Genomic DNA, 17,563 nt, shown 5'->3' on the forward strand with positions numbered 1-17,563 from the left:
AGGAATCATGCTTAACACTTCGCGGGGTTAGATTTGCCAAACAGAGATCAAAACATAAAAAATCAACACTGTCCAGACCACATGGATGGTTAGGAGGAACCAGTTTTCAGACATATATTTATACACACACACACTTTGCTGGATTGCGTATTCATTTTGCCCTTCATCTTTTAGAGGACTAATCCTTAGCGGATTGCCCCACGTCTTGGAAGTTAGAAGAAGTGAGTTACTCTTAATAAACTGACATAACGAGTGACTAACCAAGGGGAGGTGGTCTGCAATTCCATTCTATATTCAATGCCTCCATTTCTTTATGAAGCCGTTGTAAGCGATAAGAGAAGCTTCTCAGTGCTCTTTTTAAATGAACGCTAATCTTGGTCTTTTGATCCAAGACAAGAAAGGCTAAAAAATAGGCACCATCTCCAGGTGTACCTGCAATACTACTCTCTATACGCTAGCTTAGCTACCAAAATGATTGTGCGCGACCATACGCCATGAAACCTTAAAAAGAAAAAGTCTGGAAAATGATGAATTTCGTACTGGTTAACAACTATCACATGTGATATGCTTAACTCATTTGGGAGAACTTCCAAATTGAGCACCTAGTAATAAGACTTGAATAAGTCTCAATCCACCTGTATACTTTTGTTTGGGTTTGTTTCTTTTCTTACCCAAGACTCCTTTGTGATCACATTGCCCTGACTCGACTCTAATTGATAGAAAAGAGAGAGACAACCTTCTCAATAATGCCAACCGTAGGAGCAAGCTATTCCTTGGATCCTGATCCTCTGCCATCTTCTGATCTTGAGCCTGATCATTTTCCTTATACTAATTCTAAGACTGATCTACCTTTTGAGCCTGAACCAGCTCTTAAGCCTGACTCAGGGCTCAATCTTACAGCCCCGACTCCTGATTAGATATTGGACATGTTGTTTATTTCGTTCAACTACTTCTCTGTACTTCATCTTAGGAAGCACACGAGAAAGCTCCCTTAGGTTCGCCTCATCGCACACCCTCCTGGAGATTCGGTCAACTATTGTAACAACCTATTTTGGCTCAGACGCTAACAGGTCTTTGCCCCAATCCATTAGTCTATAAGAGGGAGGTAAAATAGATAGGTAGGATCTGAGAGAGAGAGAGAGAGAGAGAGAGAGAGAGAGAGAGAGAGAGAGAGAGAGAGAGAGAGAGAGAGAGAGAGAGAGAGAGAGAGAGAGAGATTTACCCACCTGTGAGGGTCAGGATTTTTTCTCGCAAGATTTTATCCTTTCTATGGTTGGGCTCAGACTTGTCCGTTCTCAGTTCGGGATGTCGACAAGCTGACAATGATTGGGAAACATTTAATTATGGGAGGTCAGCTGGAAACAATTCCCCACATGTTTCAACTATGTCACATGGGTGCGGGTGCGGGGATGCGGCACTTTAAAAAACATGGGTGCGGGGGTGCGGCAAAAAAATAAAATAAAATTGGATCCAGGTCGGATTCAGATCCGACCCTGATCCAAACCTGTGCTTATTTAAAGCACGCAGGGAGAAACCCTCCCCCACGCGGAAGCAGATCAGGTCACGCTGAACATGAGCGTTTTTGCTCATGCACACATCGTGGCCGTCTGTTTGCATTTTGGATGAATGTCACGTGGTTTGTTGACTTTTTAGCCTTTTAAAATGCAAATCAGATGGCCAAGAGCAAAAACGCTCATGTTCAGCATGACCTGATATGCTTTCCCCTCTCCATTCTGCTCACTCTCTCTCCTCGCTCGCCTTCTCCTCCCGCCGCGGGCTCCCTCTCTCCCGTTCGTTTTTCGGCCACTTGACGCTGGCAAACCCCACGTCTGGCGAGCCACCCGACACCGGTCCTTCCGCTCTTCGGCCCCCTTTCAGGTGAGCTCCCTCTCGCCTCTCTTCTTCTTCTTCTTCAGGCGAGCCTCCCTCTGATTTTCATTTTTTTTACATAAATGACCCTGGGTGCGTTGACCGCACCCAGGGTCGGGTTGACCGCACCAGGTGCCGCACGCGCACCCGCATCGCGTCGCGTCGATGCGGGTGCGGCACCTGGTTAGCCGAATCCCTGTAACATAGTGTTTCAATGGGGGTGGTGATGGTCCCCATATGTATGTCGATGTCTGACATGGCTCCATACTCTGTCCATGGGGATATAGGGGACCAATTCTTTTTTTTTTTTTGAGCTTTTTCCTTCACCTCAATTTTAGGGGTTTCAAAGGCGGGTAAATCTTTGTCCCCCTTTTTTGGGGAGAAATCTTTTCCCCCTTGTGACCACCCTACCTGAGGGAAGAGGTCTCAACAAGCATTTTTTATATATCTATCAGTTAGGACTTAGGCGTCTTTTCAGATCCTACTTGATAACATCTCCCTCTCTTAAGCTAAGCCGACCCCTTGTACTATAAAAAGGGAGAGGGTTGGCCTTAGTCTATAAGAGGGGGAGATAAAATAGATTGGTAGGATTCGACAAAGGCATATAGAGAGAGAGAGAGTATATTCCTGACCGATAGGGAGGGCTGGCATGACTGTATGATTGAAGGGAAAGAGCGATTGTGTGATTGACCAAAGGGAAGGAACGAGGGAATGGCTTGCTTGCAACCCGGCCTCTCCCTTCAGGGGGCTCGGATTAGGCGCATCAACAAAGTAAAAGACTGTGTGTGTGTGTGTATTTCTTCACTCTGATAGGAGGGTCACAGGGGGGAAAGATTTCTCCCCCTAAAAAAAGGGAGAAAGATTTACCCGCCTGTGAAACCCCTGAAACTTAGTTGTTCCTCCTAAACAATGAAATATATTGATATGCGGAAGAACATATTTACTAGTTACATCATCTGCAATCACTTGAATCTCATGATGCTCTTTGAACCAATCATATACTTTATTGAGATAGGTGAACCGAAGGGACTCCTCCTCTGATAAACCGTATATGAGAATTTCGTCTCGCTCCTACAACTTCTCTTGTAGGCAACACTCTTTAAGCATTAGTGCTAGGGGCGGTGGTGTTTTTTGAATCTCCACCTTAATGACAGAAAAAGGATTGATAAAATTCTATTGAGTCTAACTCATAGTGATCATTTATGAAAGAACGACTCTGGTTATCAAATGATTGTACAACTGTGATCCATTTACTTGCGATACTTAGTTGACATTCATAAAAAGTATCTAATGAATTATCGATGTTGTATTGACTTGGTGAGATGGGATTGTCAGTAGAGACTCAATTAAGTGGACTTTGTGAAGTTTTTTCAAGCATGTGGATGTTGTCTTGTTCGAGGCAGATATGACACTTGCCATGTCTCCTAAGAATGAGTTAAGAAGTTTAGGTGGAATGTGGCACCTGGAGAAGACAATTCTGACATAGTGGATTTGTATGCCAATGAGTACCCTTCCCTTGCTGTAACTGTAAGTCTATATCTCCTTTGGTTGTGGAACACGAACTCAGGCAACTTTTATTGCCATTTCACGAGGGCCTCTTCACTCGGTTCACCATCCCTGGGCATAAGATACCTAAATCCTTTTTCTAAGAGCTTTTCCCTATTGTGTATCCCGGTTTTTAGGTCTCATATACCAGGATACGACCCTAGGTATAGGATACCTAATTTTTTTTTCTAAAAGCTTTTCCCTACTGTGTATCTGGGTTTTTAGGTTTCATATACTAGGATATGACAGACTTCGGGCAGTCTCCGAGGTTTCAACATGCATTTTTTACATATATCTCGGTTAGGAGTCTAGCGATAGCGACCGATAGAGTGAGGGAGCAAAGTGACCGAGCGGTACAAATTAAACTACTAAGGCAGGCATTCCTTGATCCTATTAGGATGAGAGACAGAGGATGCATTAATGTAAGCATCCCCCTCGAGCCTGTTAGGGAGAGAGACTCCAGAGCAGATAAGGGATAGAAATACTGTTGGGCATCACCACAATAGGTATACTACTATGCAAGACTGGCTAACTAAGGGCTAGAGAGCTTAAATCTAACTATATCAGCTCCTCAGGGATACAGATAGCACTGTTATAATGGGGTTAGCCCTTTAGTTACCCTTCTCCTGCTATATGTCTATATCTCCTTGGTCTGTAGAACACGAACTCGGGCAACCTTTAATGTCATTTAACGAGTGCCTCCTCACTTAGTTCACTACCCCTGGGTGTAGGATACCTAAATCCTTTTTCTTAGAGATTTTTTTTGTTGTATAGCTGGGTTTTTAAGTCTCATACACCAGGATACGACAAATCTCGGGCATTCTCCGAGGTCTCAACAGGCATTTTTTACATATCTCCCGGTTAGGAGTCTCACCTTATTTAATCTATACCACTCGGTTGCTTTGATCCCTCACTTTATTGGTCGCTATCACTCCTTCATTTTAGTTGCCTTGCTTGCTTTGGTTCCCTGAGCGACTAACCCCGAAACTGAGGTGAAGGAAAAAGCTCAAAAAAAGAAGAAAAGAACAGGTCCCCTATATCCCCATGGATAGGGTATGGAGCCATGTTGGTCATCGGCATGCATGTGGGGACCACCCCCCATTGAAACATGTGGGGAATCATTGCCAGCTAGCCTCACGGAGTTCACACTGCCGTCTCGTCGACATCCCGAACGGAGAAAAAAAATAGCCCGAGATGAGGCATGTAAAAAAGCACAATCCACAACAAGAGTGTCTCTCAACAAGTTCTCACAAAGGAATCACAAGAACCATAATGGTTCACAGAGAGAGCTTCAATACAAGAATAAACACAATACCCCAAAAAGGGGTATTCAAAATACTTGAAAAATAAATTTATAAGATTGGGATTAAATCCCACACCACAATCATACAATACAAGGGGAATAGTCCCCATATTTATAGAGAGAAGGAGAGGAGCCTCAAGGGAGTCGTTGGACTCCCAACGACTCTATTAGAGCCGTTGGGAGTCTAACGGCTCCCTTGAAGCAACACCTTTTTGACTAGTCAAAAAGGTGAAGCCTAAATGAGTCCTAAAAGGGGTGAGTTTAGCTAGTTCTAGTTATGTTTTAACTAGAAATAACTAAACCAAAAACTAACTAGAAAAAAAGGAAAATATTATATGAGATTACATGCCTATGAGATGCCTATGAGATTACATATGAGATATTATATGATATTACATATTTTAACACTCCCCCTCAAACTTACGGTTAGATAACCGAAAGTTTGCCTAAGAGAAAGTTAAATCTAGGAGCAGCGAGAGGCTTGGTGAAGAAATTGGCCAACTGATATTCTGAAGCAAAATAGGGAAGATTGATGGTGTCGCGCAAAAATTCCTATCATACATAATGACAGTCCATTTCTATATGCTTGGTGCGTTCGTGGAATGTCCGATTGCTTGCAATATAGATAGAGCTCTTGTTGTCACAACACAGATTTGATGCTTTTGAACTTTCAACTCCCATATCAGAAAGTAGACGTCGAAGTCAGACTAATTCCATAGTGGCTGTGGCCATTGCCCTATATTCAGCTTCTATTGACGAGAGAGAGACCTTTTGTTGCTTCTTGCATCGTCATGATACCAAGGATTCTTCCAAGAAGTCACAAACCTGTATTTGAGTGGCGGTTATTTAGATCACCATCCCAATCTGCATCAGTATAAGCAAACAGTTCTAAATTAAAGGAAACAGATAAAAATAAACCTCGAGAAATAGAATTTTTAATGTATCTAATAATACACAAAACTGCGCCCATATGAACAAAAGTTGAGGCATGCTGAAATTGACTGGCTGTATGGACAACATGTACAATGCCAGGTCTTGTGATGGATAGATACGATAGAGCCCCGACAAGTTGTCTATATGGAGTTGGATTCTCGAGTGGTTCTCCATTATCAATCTTCATTTTGATATTCACAATTTCAGGAGTATTAACGTGCTTTTTATCTGAAATACCTGATCTGGCAATAATATCCAATGCAAACTTAGATTGAGTTAGCAAGTATCCCCTAGATGAGTATGCAACTTCTATACCAAGAAATCATTTCAAAAAACTCAAATCACTCATTTCAAAATGTGTTTTGAGAAATTTTTTAATATCATAAACTCCCTGTTTATCACTTTCGATGATGATCATGTCGTCAACATAGAGTAGAAGGATGATAATACCTGCATTAGAATTCTTAACAAACAAAGCTGTCATTAAGACAAAAGCGAAAACCAAAATCAAGCATAACCTTATTAAACTTGTCATACCAAGCTTTTGGGGCCTGTTTGAAACCATACAGAGCCTTATTTAGGCGAAGGGTTTTTCCTTTAGGAACATTCATTCCCGGTGGTGGGTCCATGTATACTTTTTCAGCTAAATTTTCATTTAGAAAAACATTTTTAACATCCATTTGAAAAATATGCCATCATTTATTGATGCAAGAGTTATTAGGATTCTAACAGTGGTCATTCTAGCTACTAGGGCAAAGGTTTCTTCATAGTCTATTCCATATTCTTGGGAATAGCCTTTGGCCACCAACCGGGCCTTGAATCTTTCAAGAGTGCCATCACTCTTAGTTTTTACCTTGTACACCCAACGACAACCAATAGGTTTCTTGTTGTTTGGAGGATGATCTTGAATAGTCTAAGTGTTTGCCTTTTCTAAGGCTTCTAATTCGACTTCCATAGTTTTGACCCATTCTGGTTGATCCTTGGCTATATCATAACTGGAGGGTTCTTCATAGGAATGAATTAAGGCAATGAAGGCTTGTTGTTTTGGTGAAAAAAGACTCTTATGACACACACTTTTCAGGAACTTTCGAGATACTAGTGAATTTTCTAGATGAAGACGCATGTTCTTGTTCCCTTATGTATTTATCCAGGGCACACTGTCTTTCTAAGTTTCCTCTTCTAGAGTATTGAATGCAATTCTGATTGTCGTTAACTGGATCAGAATCAGTCATATCTATCTGATCATCCAAATCAATTTCTCTTTCACTATCCCTTGGAACTAGATCTAACACGAAGGAATACTCATCTATTTCAGTAGAGTTTTTGTTTTCAAAGAAACTTTCTTTTTCTAGAAAGGATACATTTCTTGAAACATATAATTTGTTGTTTTTAGGATCAAAACACCTGTAGCCCTTTTGATGACTTGCATATCCTAAAAAGGCACAAGGGATAGCACAGTGAGAAAATTTATCATTCTTATCTGTAAAAACAAAGCATTTGCACCCAAATACCCTTAATCTAGAACAATCTGAAATTTGTTTATAAAGTTTTTCAATGGGAGAGATATTATTTATTGAGGATGAGGGAATTCTATTAATAAGATAAACAACAGTTAAAATAGCTTCGGCCCAAAAAACTTTAGGGACTTGATGTGTGAATAGTAGTGTTCTAGATGTTTCTATAATGTGCATGTGCTTTCTTTCTGCTAACCCATTTTATTGTGGAGTATAGGGACAAGATTTTTGATGTGAAATCCCATATGAGTTCAAATATTCTTTAAATTCAGTTGATAAGAATTCTCTCCCTGAATCAGTACGAAATATTGAAATATCATTTTTAAATTAATTTTTGACCATATTGTGAAATATTTGGAAAAATGAAAACACTTAAGACTTATGTTTAAGAAAGTAAATCCAAGTATATCGTGTAAAGTCATCTAAAAAAATTACATAATACAGAAAACCACCTTTTGACATAACCGGTGCAGGACCACAAACATCATAATATATTAATTCAAGTGGTCGAGTAAAAACAAAGGTTCTTTCATGAAAGGGTAGTTTTTTCATTTTTCCAAGAATACATTTTTCACACTTAAAAGTTTCAAGATTATAATTTTTTTTCATGTTTGGACATATTCGGCGAAGGCCTAATGATGCTCCAGTTAGAAGGTTGGAGAAATGGGAAAATATATTAGTTAAAAGAGGTCGGGGTAGGCCTAGGAAGACTTGGATGGAGATGATAGGAAAGGATATGAATGCGTTGAACCTCACCGAGGACATGGCGTTGGATAGAAATGATTGGAGGAAAAGGATTCATGTGGAAGACCCAAAATGAATTTCTTTTTTGGTTCATATCGCTGACCCCAATTGTTTTGGGATGAAGGCGTAGTTGTTGTTGTTGTTGGAAAAAAACTGAACCTTGGACATACAAGGATGACCAAATCTTTGGTGCAAAAGATCCAAGCCTAATTATTGAACATTATAGTATAATGTATTCTTGGGTATTTCAAAAAAAATCATGTAATACAAGCCTCCTTCTCTATGGCCTTCCCCAATCAGCTTCCCTGACTGGTGATCCTGTACTCGACAAATCATGAGAAGAGAAGGAAACATTACACCCATGGTCAGTTAACTGAGATACAGACAAGAGATTTAAATTAAGTTTAGGAATATATCTAATTTTTGGAATACAAAATCCTTTTGAGTTTTGAAAGCTATTTTTGAAATTCCATATTCCTTTTATCTCAAGAGTTGTTCCATCCGCAGTAAAAACATTAGATCCACTTGAGTTATCACATTAAGAAAGTAATTTTATGTTTGGTGTCATATGAAAAAGCACCAGAGTAAAGAAGCCATAGAGGTTTACCGGGATCGGAGATGCCAACAGAAGAGACGACGACTCCAGCAGAGGAGGAAGTTCCTTTGAGAAGTGGTTGCAGTGCCTCCACCAGCGGAGTTAGTGACATGTTTTCAATAAATGCCTCATTTGATTCTTTTGAAGATTCGACAGAAGCTACCTTCTTTTCATAAGGCTTTTTCAACTTTGGACAATAAGTCTTGACATGTCCTGGTTCGCGGAAATAATGGCAAATAATTTTCCTTCCTTCAAAGTCGCTTCCTTGCCTTTCATCATTTGTCCTCCAAATATGTGGAGGTTTGTATGTGCGAATATGGTTACCCGGTCTAGATACGGCTAGAACTGAATCATCATCATTTTTGGCGACTCTTTTCTTGAGTCTATTTTCTTTCATACTTAGCTCTTCAATTGTGTTCTCAATAGAGGGAACCTTTCCTCGATGAAGAAGAGTGGATTTGGTTGATTCAAATTCGGACCTCAATCCATTAATGAATTAAAAAAAATGCTCCGCATTTACTTGATTTTGGCGAAGTTCAATGTCTTGTAGACAATGCCACTTTGGTTCAAGGAGAGCCAATTCTTCCCATAGCTCAGATAGGCTATTGTAATATTCTCTAATACTTTTATCCCCTTGAACCATATTATGAACATTTTCTTGGATATTACATATGTGGGCAATATCTTTAAGAGAGTACATTCTCTTAAGATAATCCCATGCATCATTTGCGTGTTCAAATTTTGCAAAGCTTGAACACTTCTTTATATCAACACTAGAAATAAGCCAAGACATGATCTTGGCGTGGCCCATTCTCCATTCTTTCCACTTTTTCTTATATGTGAAGATGACTTTCACTTTTTCTACCTCCGAAAGAGGTACTTCTTTTCCTCCTTCTTTGATGAGGATTATTTTAGGTTCCTCGTCGGTTCCATCTACTAATCCCCATAGACCTTTTCCTCAGTGTTTTAAAACTCGCCGAGTCAACTCGTTGACTCGGCTGACTCGGCTCGGCTCGGCCCTCCAGTGAGTCAACCCGGCAAGGCAAACTCGGTTTGCCAAAACTCGGGCCTGACTCGGCTTGACTCGGCCTGACTCGGGCGAGTTTTGGGATGTTTGAAATTTGTTTTTTGAGTTTCAAATTACAGTTCCGAAATATATAAGTACATATATTTTAACAAGGGTTACCCCCAGATTTTGTATAAAAAAGAAAATAAAAATCATTTAAAGATAAAAAAGCATTTAAATCCATAGAATAAAATCGCCATGTTGTTCGAACTACTGTTCACCCTGTGTTATCAACTTATTCTAGCAAAATATTTTAAAGAAATGATTCTCACTATATATGGAGGGTCAACTATGCCTATGGAAAGTCACATTTAGGTTTCATCATCCATTTGTTATGTGAACAGGCATTGTACATATTCAAATATTAGTAGTCTTTTTATAGTTGTGCCATTAATATATTTCCTGCATAGTTTTATACATGAGAAAATTGCTTATTTATGTTGATATTGGGCATTCTGTAAACTTTCAATATGCACATATATCCCTATTTTACATTTATGGATTTGTTAGAGAGGGAATTAAAACTTTTAAAACAAGCTAGCATATATGATTGGCCATTTTAGGAACCTTAGGTAGTAGCAGACTGAACTCATGGTGACCAAATCCTCTAATTCAAGTCATGAATTAGTCAAAGTGCTTGTATAGATATCAAATTCAATTATTCAAGCAAACCTCTATAGCTCTTTGCAGTTGTTTTTATATTCTTACAGACATTTGGAGACTATGTTTACTCAAAAACATGGTTTCAGACAAATTATATATTGTTTTTCTTTTAAAATCAAAAGTTAACAAAACCCGGTCCGAGTCACCGAGTTGACCCGCCGAGTCACGAGTCAATAAAGAACGAGTCGAGTTCCGAGTCATGGGTTTTAGAACCTTGCTTTTCCTCAAATAAGGTGCTTCATGATAGAAGCCCATGTTACATAGTTTGAGTCATTGAGTTTTATGGGCTTAACGGTGACATTATCATTATCATCCATTTTACACACTTGAGAATGAGAAGAGAAGAAAGAGAAAGAGAAGAGAATATTCCACCACAAAGAACAAGAGCAAGTAGCCTTCAAAGCTTTCACTACCAATTCTTCAAAAAAATCTTCACTTTCTTGAAGAAAACTTGAATGGCACGCTTTCCAATGCAAATCCACTGATGGCTCTGATACCATGAAGAAAGCACAATCCGCAACAAGAGTGTCTCTCAACAAGTTCTCACAAAGGAATCACAAGAACCATAAAGGTTCACAAAGAGAGCTTCAACACAAGAATAAACACAATACCCAAAAAAGGGTTATTCAAAATATTTGAAAAATAAATTTCTGAGATTAGGATTAAATCCTACACCACAAGCATACAATACAAGGGGAATGGTTCTCATATTTATAGAGAGAAGGAGAGGAGTCTCAAGGGAGTCGTTGGACTCCCAACGGCAACGGCTCTATTAGAGCCGTTGGGAGTCTAACGGCTCCCTTGAAGCTGCACCTTTTTTGACTTGGTCAAAAAGTACCTTTTTGACTAGTAAAAAAGGTGAAGCCTAAATGAGTCCTAAAAGGGGTGAGTTTAGCTAGTTCTAGTTATGTTTCAACTAGAAATAACTAAACCAAAAACTAACTAGAAAAAAGGAAAATATTACATGAGATTAGATGCCTATGAGATTACATATGAGATATTATATGATATTACATATTTTAACAAGGCAGTCATCCCTCGCAGTTCTATGTGTCTTGGTGGGCACAAGCTAGTTGAAGGCCTTGTAGGCCAACAAAGCTAAACAACTCTCTCAGTTCGTTCCGTCGTTTCAGTGATTGACTATATATATATATATATATCAGTTGGATACATATGAGTAGTTGGCTGACTTAGGTGCTTATTGCATTGCACAACCTTTGAGCCTTGCATTAAGCATATCCCTCAACTGTGAGGAACCATCTTTTCTAGCACTATTATAATCATGTTTTATGTTGTTATGTCTTAAGTTTATACTATATAGCAAGTTATTTAGATATGTTTAATAATTAATGTTGCACTCAGTTCTTTACTACAGGAGGATGAATTTCATAAGTTAGCTGATGCAACAATCCACGAGTTGCAAGAGAAGCTTGAGGTAAAATTTCATTCATATGGTGCTCGGTTGAATATTTGGAAGACTGCTTCATTTATTGATTGATAATCTTGCATCATCCCCTGGACTTTCTTGTATCAACTGTTTAGGATATAAAATGATGTTTCATGTAGATCTGTAAGTCACTTTTAGGGCTTTGATTTTTCTGAACAGCTACATCAACATGTCCAAACTAGTGCTTCATACCAGTGTCACATGATAGTTTGTTTCTTCCTCTGTCTTTTTCTTATTAGTCTTCTTTTCTAATAGATGTCTTGTATGTTTACTTGGTATTAATTGAATGCTTATCAGGAGTACGGTGATGTCAATCAGATCGATGGGTTTGATGTAGATTATGGGGTAAACTTCCTATTGATGACACTACAAATTTTGTTTCTCTCAATATTACAGTGATTTTACATTAACTGATTCCATATGTGCATTTGCCAGAATGAAGTTTTAACCTTGAATCTTGGGAATCTTGGTACCTATGTCATAAACAAACAAACTCCAAATAGGCAAATATGGTTGTCCTCTCCAGTAAGGTATTGTTGCTAATGAAACTTTTGTGAGGAAAAAAAGTTTTATGGTTACATTCATAGTATCCAGCACATGTCTTCTGTGTTTGATGTAACCGTTATGAATAATTGTGCTATATCGTTGCTCCTCCCTTTCAAATTCCCATTGGTTCATGATGCATGCATCATCTGCTCTCTCTTTTTTGGTAGTTTATGCATCATAGTTTGATATGCAGGGATCTAAAAAATGTATGTTTGCGAGACTGACCACCATAGAATTTCTCTTGTTAGGTTGAGCTACGAGTGACCCAGCCAGATTGCAAGTATTCTGATGCTCCATTAGTTCAGTTAAACTGAATCCTGCTTGAAGTTTATCTGGCATAAATAAACTTATAATCATTAAAAGATGACATGGAAAACTAAAGTGGCTCATGATGGCATGGAACCATAGTCTTTAATAATTTGAAAATGTGACATGGAAAAAAATAAAGTACATAATATTGGCATAAGATATGACATTTTGGTAATTTTGGAAATGACTATCCCCCTCCACCACACACACGCACCACCTTTCCCTGGTTGTCTTGTTGACTGGGTGATCTTGATTTTCTTTGTTCGCACATGTAAGATGATGGTTTTCCTTACTTTCTTTTGTAAAGATGCCTAGAGTTTCTTATATCGTACTTTTAATTTCTTCAATACCATTTTTTATTCTGTCCATCATAGGTCTAGACCATTTGATTACCTAGTGTACCAGGTATGTTTAGTTGAAAAGATCCTAGCCAACCATACTGAGGCCACATTGCTGATCTGCCCGTAACTGCAACAATGACTGTGAGGCCGAACAAGATCATTCATAAAGAATTTAGTGGTGTAAACTAGCTATAAAATAGGGAAATTTATCTCTTCAAGAAGAAAACTCCTAATCACAACTATCAACTGAACACCTAAAATATCCCTGTAAATCTCTAAATTCATCACTGTTCTCTATCACTGGGATTAGTCTTATTACAAGGATTTATACATACAATCCTTGAAGGTGCACAAATTTAATGGCTGTAATTAAAGTATTCCTGAAATCAGTTGAAGAACATGCAAAATTAAACTAGGGTGGTGCTGCAAAGTAAAACTTCACTAAATAGTGAAAGATACTCTCTTTGGCGGGTTATCTAACTTGATTAAAAATGGATCTCTTCTTGTCTGGCCTAGCAAGACTGGATCTTTTGCTAATTTTAATCTTTTTTCCATTTTTAATGTTTAAAGTGGAGTATTTATTTTGCCAATTTTGACATTGTTAACATGATTTTAGGGTTTCGCTGTGCTTCTTCCATTGATACTCTTGGCATGTGTTTTTTTCCTTGTTTGATGTTCTTTAGTTAATTACAATGTTATTAAAAACGCGCCTCAAGGCTCAAAAAGCGTGCCTCGCCTCAAGGCAAGGGCCTTTGTGCCTTGAGGCGCAGTCATGAAGCGTAAAAGCATCGAGGCGTACGCCTCATACGACTTGAGGCGTACGCCTCGAGGTGAGGCGCGCCTCACCGTGAGGCGTGCACACCTCATGTTGTTGGTCAAATGAAAGTCAAAGCTCTCATTTGACCAACATTAAAATGTTATCCCTGACCCTAATGAGGGTCGGGGGCCCTAATTTGTCTCTTGCAGCCCCTCTCTCTCGTCTCTCCCTCTCTCTCTCTCTCGTCTCTTGCAGCCCCTCTCTCTCTCGTCTCTCACCTCTCGTCTCGGCCTCTCCCACCTCTCTCTGTCGTCTCTCGCAGTCCCTCTCTGACCCCCTTCATTTTTTTTCCTTCGTGTCTGCCTCCCTCTCTTCAATCTCTCCATCAAGCAGGGGCACGACCCCTGTCGTGCGATTTATTTCGGCAGGCAGGGCCCTTGGCCCCTGCCGATTGTGGTCCCTGTCAGGCAGGGGCCAAGGCCCCTGCCATTTATTGTTTTAAGCAGGGCCCAAGAAAAAAATTCTTCTGGGGGGGGGGGGGGGGGCGCTGCCCCTCAGAGATCCCCCGCCAGGGGCGGCCCCCTTGGACCCCCGCTCGCTGAACGCACAACGGGACACGCACCGGGGGGAGCCCCCAGACCCCCCCTCCCTGCAAGGGCAAAAACTCTGAATCAGGCTCCATTTTAATTATGACATGATGTTGTTAATGTTAATATGCATTTCGTTGTTAATGTTAATTTTTTATTGAATGAATGCTCATATTTTACTTACATAGATCAAGTTGTTGCATTAATGTTACTTTTACATGTTAGTCTCATATTTTTTCAGTATTTATTTGAGATTTTTTATTTCTTGTTGGTTGTTGCTTCATCAATAAAGCATTTTTTATTTATTTATAATTTTAGATATTTTTTAAAGTTAATTTTTTTTTAGGCTTACGCTTTACGCCTCGAGGCTTACGCCTCGCCTCAGATTTTGGTGGAGCGCCTTTCTACGCCTCAACGCTTTTCACAACACTGGTTAATCATCTATTTTTTCTGAACTTCTCTACCTTTATTTAAGATTGCATGTATAATAAAATTGGGTAATTGGACTTTGAATCAGGAAGGATCAACACTTTTAGACATTTTTCTTTTAATTTGGACAAATTATCCATAATAATTAGGGTCTGCAATGGGCTGGCTGGATCCAGCTGAGCCTATGAATTGGGTGGGGTGTTGTGCTGCTTGACAAGCCATGGCTCAGTCAAGCTTGGCCAGCCAAGGGTCTAAGCCTGTTTTGGAAAAAAAAATCCCAGACTGTGGGGCATCTATGTGGTCCATGGGCCAACCGATCTGCTCCTGCAGGCTTGGGCCTGTATCTTTTTCAGTATAAATTTAAGGGTGGGCAATGAGCTGACCTGGCCTCTAAATTTGTTTGGGCCAGATGCTATTTTGTGGGCTATGGCCCAGTAAAGTCTGACCTGCCAATAGGTTGGGCTGAGCCAAAGCTTGATCCTATTTGTGTCTGGGCCAAAAACCCAGCTGAACCTGGCCCATGCCAGGTCAGGCTGCCTGATACATCGGTGGCGCTTCTTTATCTCTGCTTTCTCTTCTGAGTTGTGGTTGATTTTGGACCTAGATACTTTTGAAGCAGTCATTCCTCTGTTTGGCTTCTACTAATGGAATTGAGTCATATGTTCCAGTTAAGAGTTCCCATTTTTGTGTTTATTAGGTTTGAACCGACTGTATTGCATATTTTAGTCTACCATAAATTTTCCATCTTGCTAATCTCTAAGGCAAGATATTTCTCTTCTCTGTTTGATGGGGCTTTCTAAATAAGTGGTTTATGATTCTCTATCTTCTTGTTTGTTTCTTGATATCCATGTTCCCTTAAGGGGTGCTTGATTCACGGACGCGCATGGACAGGAAAGTGAGTCCTGTACTGACCGCCGACAGGATAGGACGCGTTGTCCTGCCCTGTCCAGCACCCTCAAATTTCTTTTATCGAGCACGTCCAGCGCTGTCCTGTCCTCCCTCTTCTGCTTTCAGTTTTTTTTGGGTGGGATGGGAGTGGCGGACGCTGTTTTCCCGTATGCGGGATGCACCAGAAATGCATCCGCCCATCCTGGGTTTGCGTGGCCGAACAGATGTGTGTGGGGGCCCATGTGCTGGGCTACCCGTGAACGCATGGGGATGGCAAATCAAATTCCCCCTTAACAATACCTCAATTCTCTCTCAGCTACCTTGATTTCCTTCTTTTGTTTGATTGATGCTACCCATTTTGTTCTTCAGGAGGTTAAAAAAGCTTTTGTTAGAACTAAAGAACCTTCTCCAATAACTGTGTGGGCTTTGAGCTTTAAAGCCCCTAGATTGTCATTGTTGTATGTGTGTATGCATGTATGACTTATGAAAGCGATTAAGGAAAGTTTGATGATTCCATACGAGAATTTTGAAAGATATATGTGGAAGGAGCTTCCATTCTGTTGGGTTACTGGTTTCTGGGTTGGCTCCTGAAAGCTGAGCTTCTTAACATTCAATTCTAATCATGAAGCAGCTTTTCAACTGTACGTTTACCTAGTCTTGAATCTGCTTCATGGTGGAAGGGTAGATATGGGTAACGGCAAACTTATTCTTTTCATGGTCCTTAGACGCTTTGAGGGGATTGCACCAATGTCATGATGAAGCAGAAAAATGAAATGAATGTGACCGTGACATCAAATTGCTGATGTCTTTATTTGTGTTTGCTTTCAATTAAGTGCAAAATTCATGAGTTGGGAACAGTGTCTGCACATAGCATGGGTACATGTATATGCAGACTGGTTGATTGATTCATTCCATTTTTTACCTTCAATAATACCTTTGCAAAAGCATTATTAACCAAAGTATTTGTTTGTACCTTTTGTTTTTAGATCTGGACAGTTTTCATGTTGCTTCTGATATATAGATTGTGTAACTTATCTGTGCTCAAATTGCCATCTTTTGCTTATCATCACTCAGCTTACCATTTAATTCCTTGCAGTGGGCCATCAAGGTTTGATTGGGATGGGGCAAGTAATGGCTGGGTTTACAGGCGGACAAGGGAAAACCTGTTGGCTCTTCTAGAAACTGAGCTGCTTGAGCTCTGTGGTAAATCCATTAGTCTTTCCTAGTATTATTTCTTACATGGCTTAGCTGTTGTAAATGAAAATATCTTTGAGGCTGCTGCTTGAAATATCAGCCATGTTTTTCTTGATGTGACTGGCATGGTTGGCCAATCGTTGCATGAACTTGCCTTGATATTTTAGCTAACATAAAGATTTTGTTTGTCTTCCTGCCTCCTGGTTGTAAAGGAGTTGCGTCGTTTAGTGCAACTCGTGGGAATTGAGATAAGCCTGCTTTCAGATATGACAGATTATTTAATTTGATATTTAGATATTGCGAATGGTGCTTTGGATCCTTTAAGTTAAGAGGCAAGTTTATGCTTAAAGGACTAAACATGCTATCTTGGTTGTTGGTCCCACCATTGCCTTTCATCTTAGAATTAGATGGTAGGGGACCGATTAGAAAGTCATTTTTCTGAGTTGCACCCTTTTTCTTTTATTCGTGCCTTACAAATTTTGTAATATCACGATGGTGCTTTGATTATTTGTACCATTAGTGTCAGTTTAATTAATACGTTCATAAATAATGCAGTCAAAGATATATTTTCAAAGACCAATTAGTGAATGAGTTTTGCTCTTTTAGAAAGTGGTGGCAACTGGTGCGGGAACCACCATGGTATTTCAAAATTGTTAGGAAAAGAGGTTGTTTATTTGTTATCGTCTACCAAAAGTCATGGATTTTGTTTTTAATGATGAAGGATAACCCTCACTGAAAACCAGACCACTTAATGGGCCCACCTCCCTTCGACCTAAAACTCCAAGTTGAGGACATAACCACCCAGCCTTACGTGCACCAACTGTGATAAAACA

At 39.7% G+C, this 17,563-nt stretch overlaps 1 protein-coding gene across 1 annotated transcript in view; it reads left to right on the top strand.

The window, feature by feature from the left end:
- FH (frataxin-like protein) overlaps window positions 1-17,015 on the top strand; it is a 36,647-nt gene extending 19,632 nt beyond the window's left edge. The window contains exons 2-5 of the mRNA XM_089981367.1: window positions 11,595-11,667; window positions 11,977-12,024; window positions 12,115-12,209; window positions 16,633-17,015. Coding sequence (XP_089837493.1) covers window positions 11,595-11,667; window positions 11,977-12,024; window positions 12,115-12,209; window positions 16,633-16,762 — 346 coding nt within the window. The 3' untranslated portion in view covers window positions 16,763-17,015. The remainder of the gene's footprint in view (window positions 1-11,594; window positions 11,668-11,976; window positions 12,025-12,114; window positions 12,210-16,632) is intronic.
- Window positions 17,016-17,563: the final 548 nt, after the last annotated feature.

Source organism: Nuphar pumila, chromosome 11, assembly GCF_984573655.1.
Source record: "Nuphar pumila chromosome 11, dmNupPumi1.hap1.1, whole genome shotgun sequence".
NCBI lineage: Eukaryota > Viridiplantae > Streptophyta > Magnoliopsida > Nymphaeales > Nymphaeaceae > Nuphar > Nuphar pumila.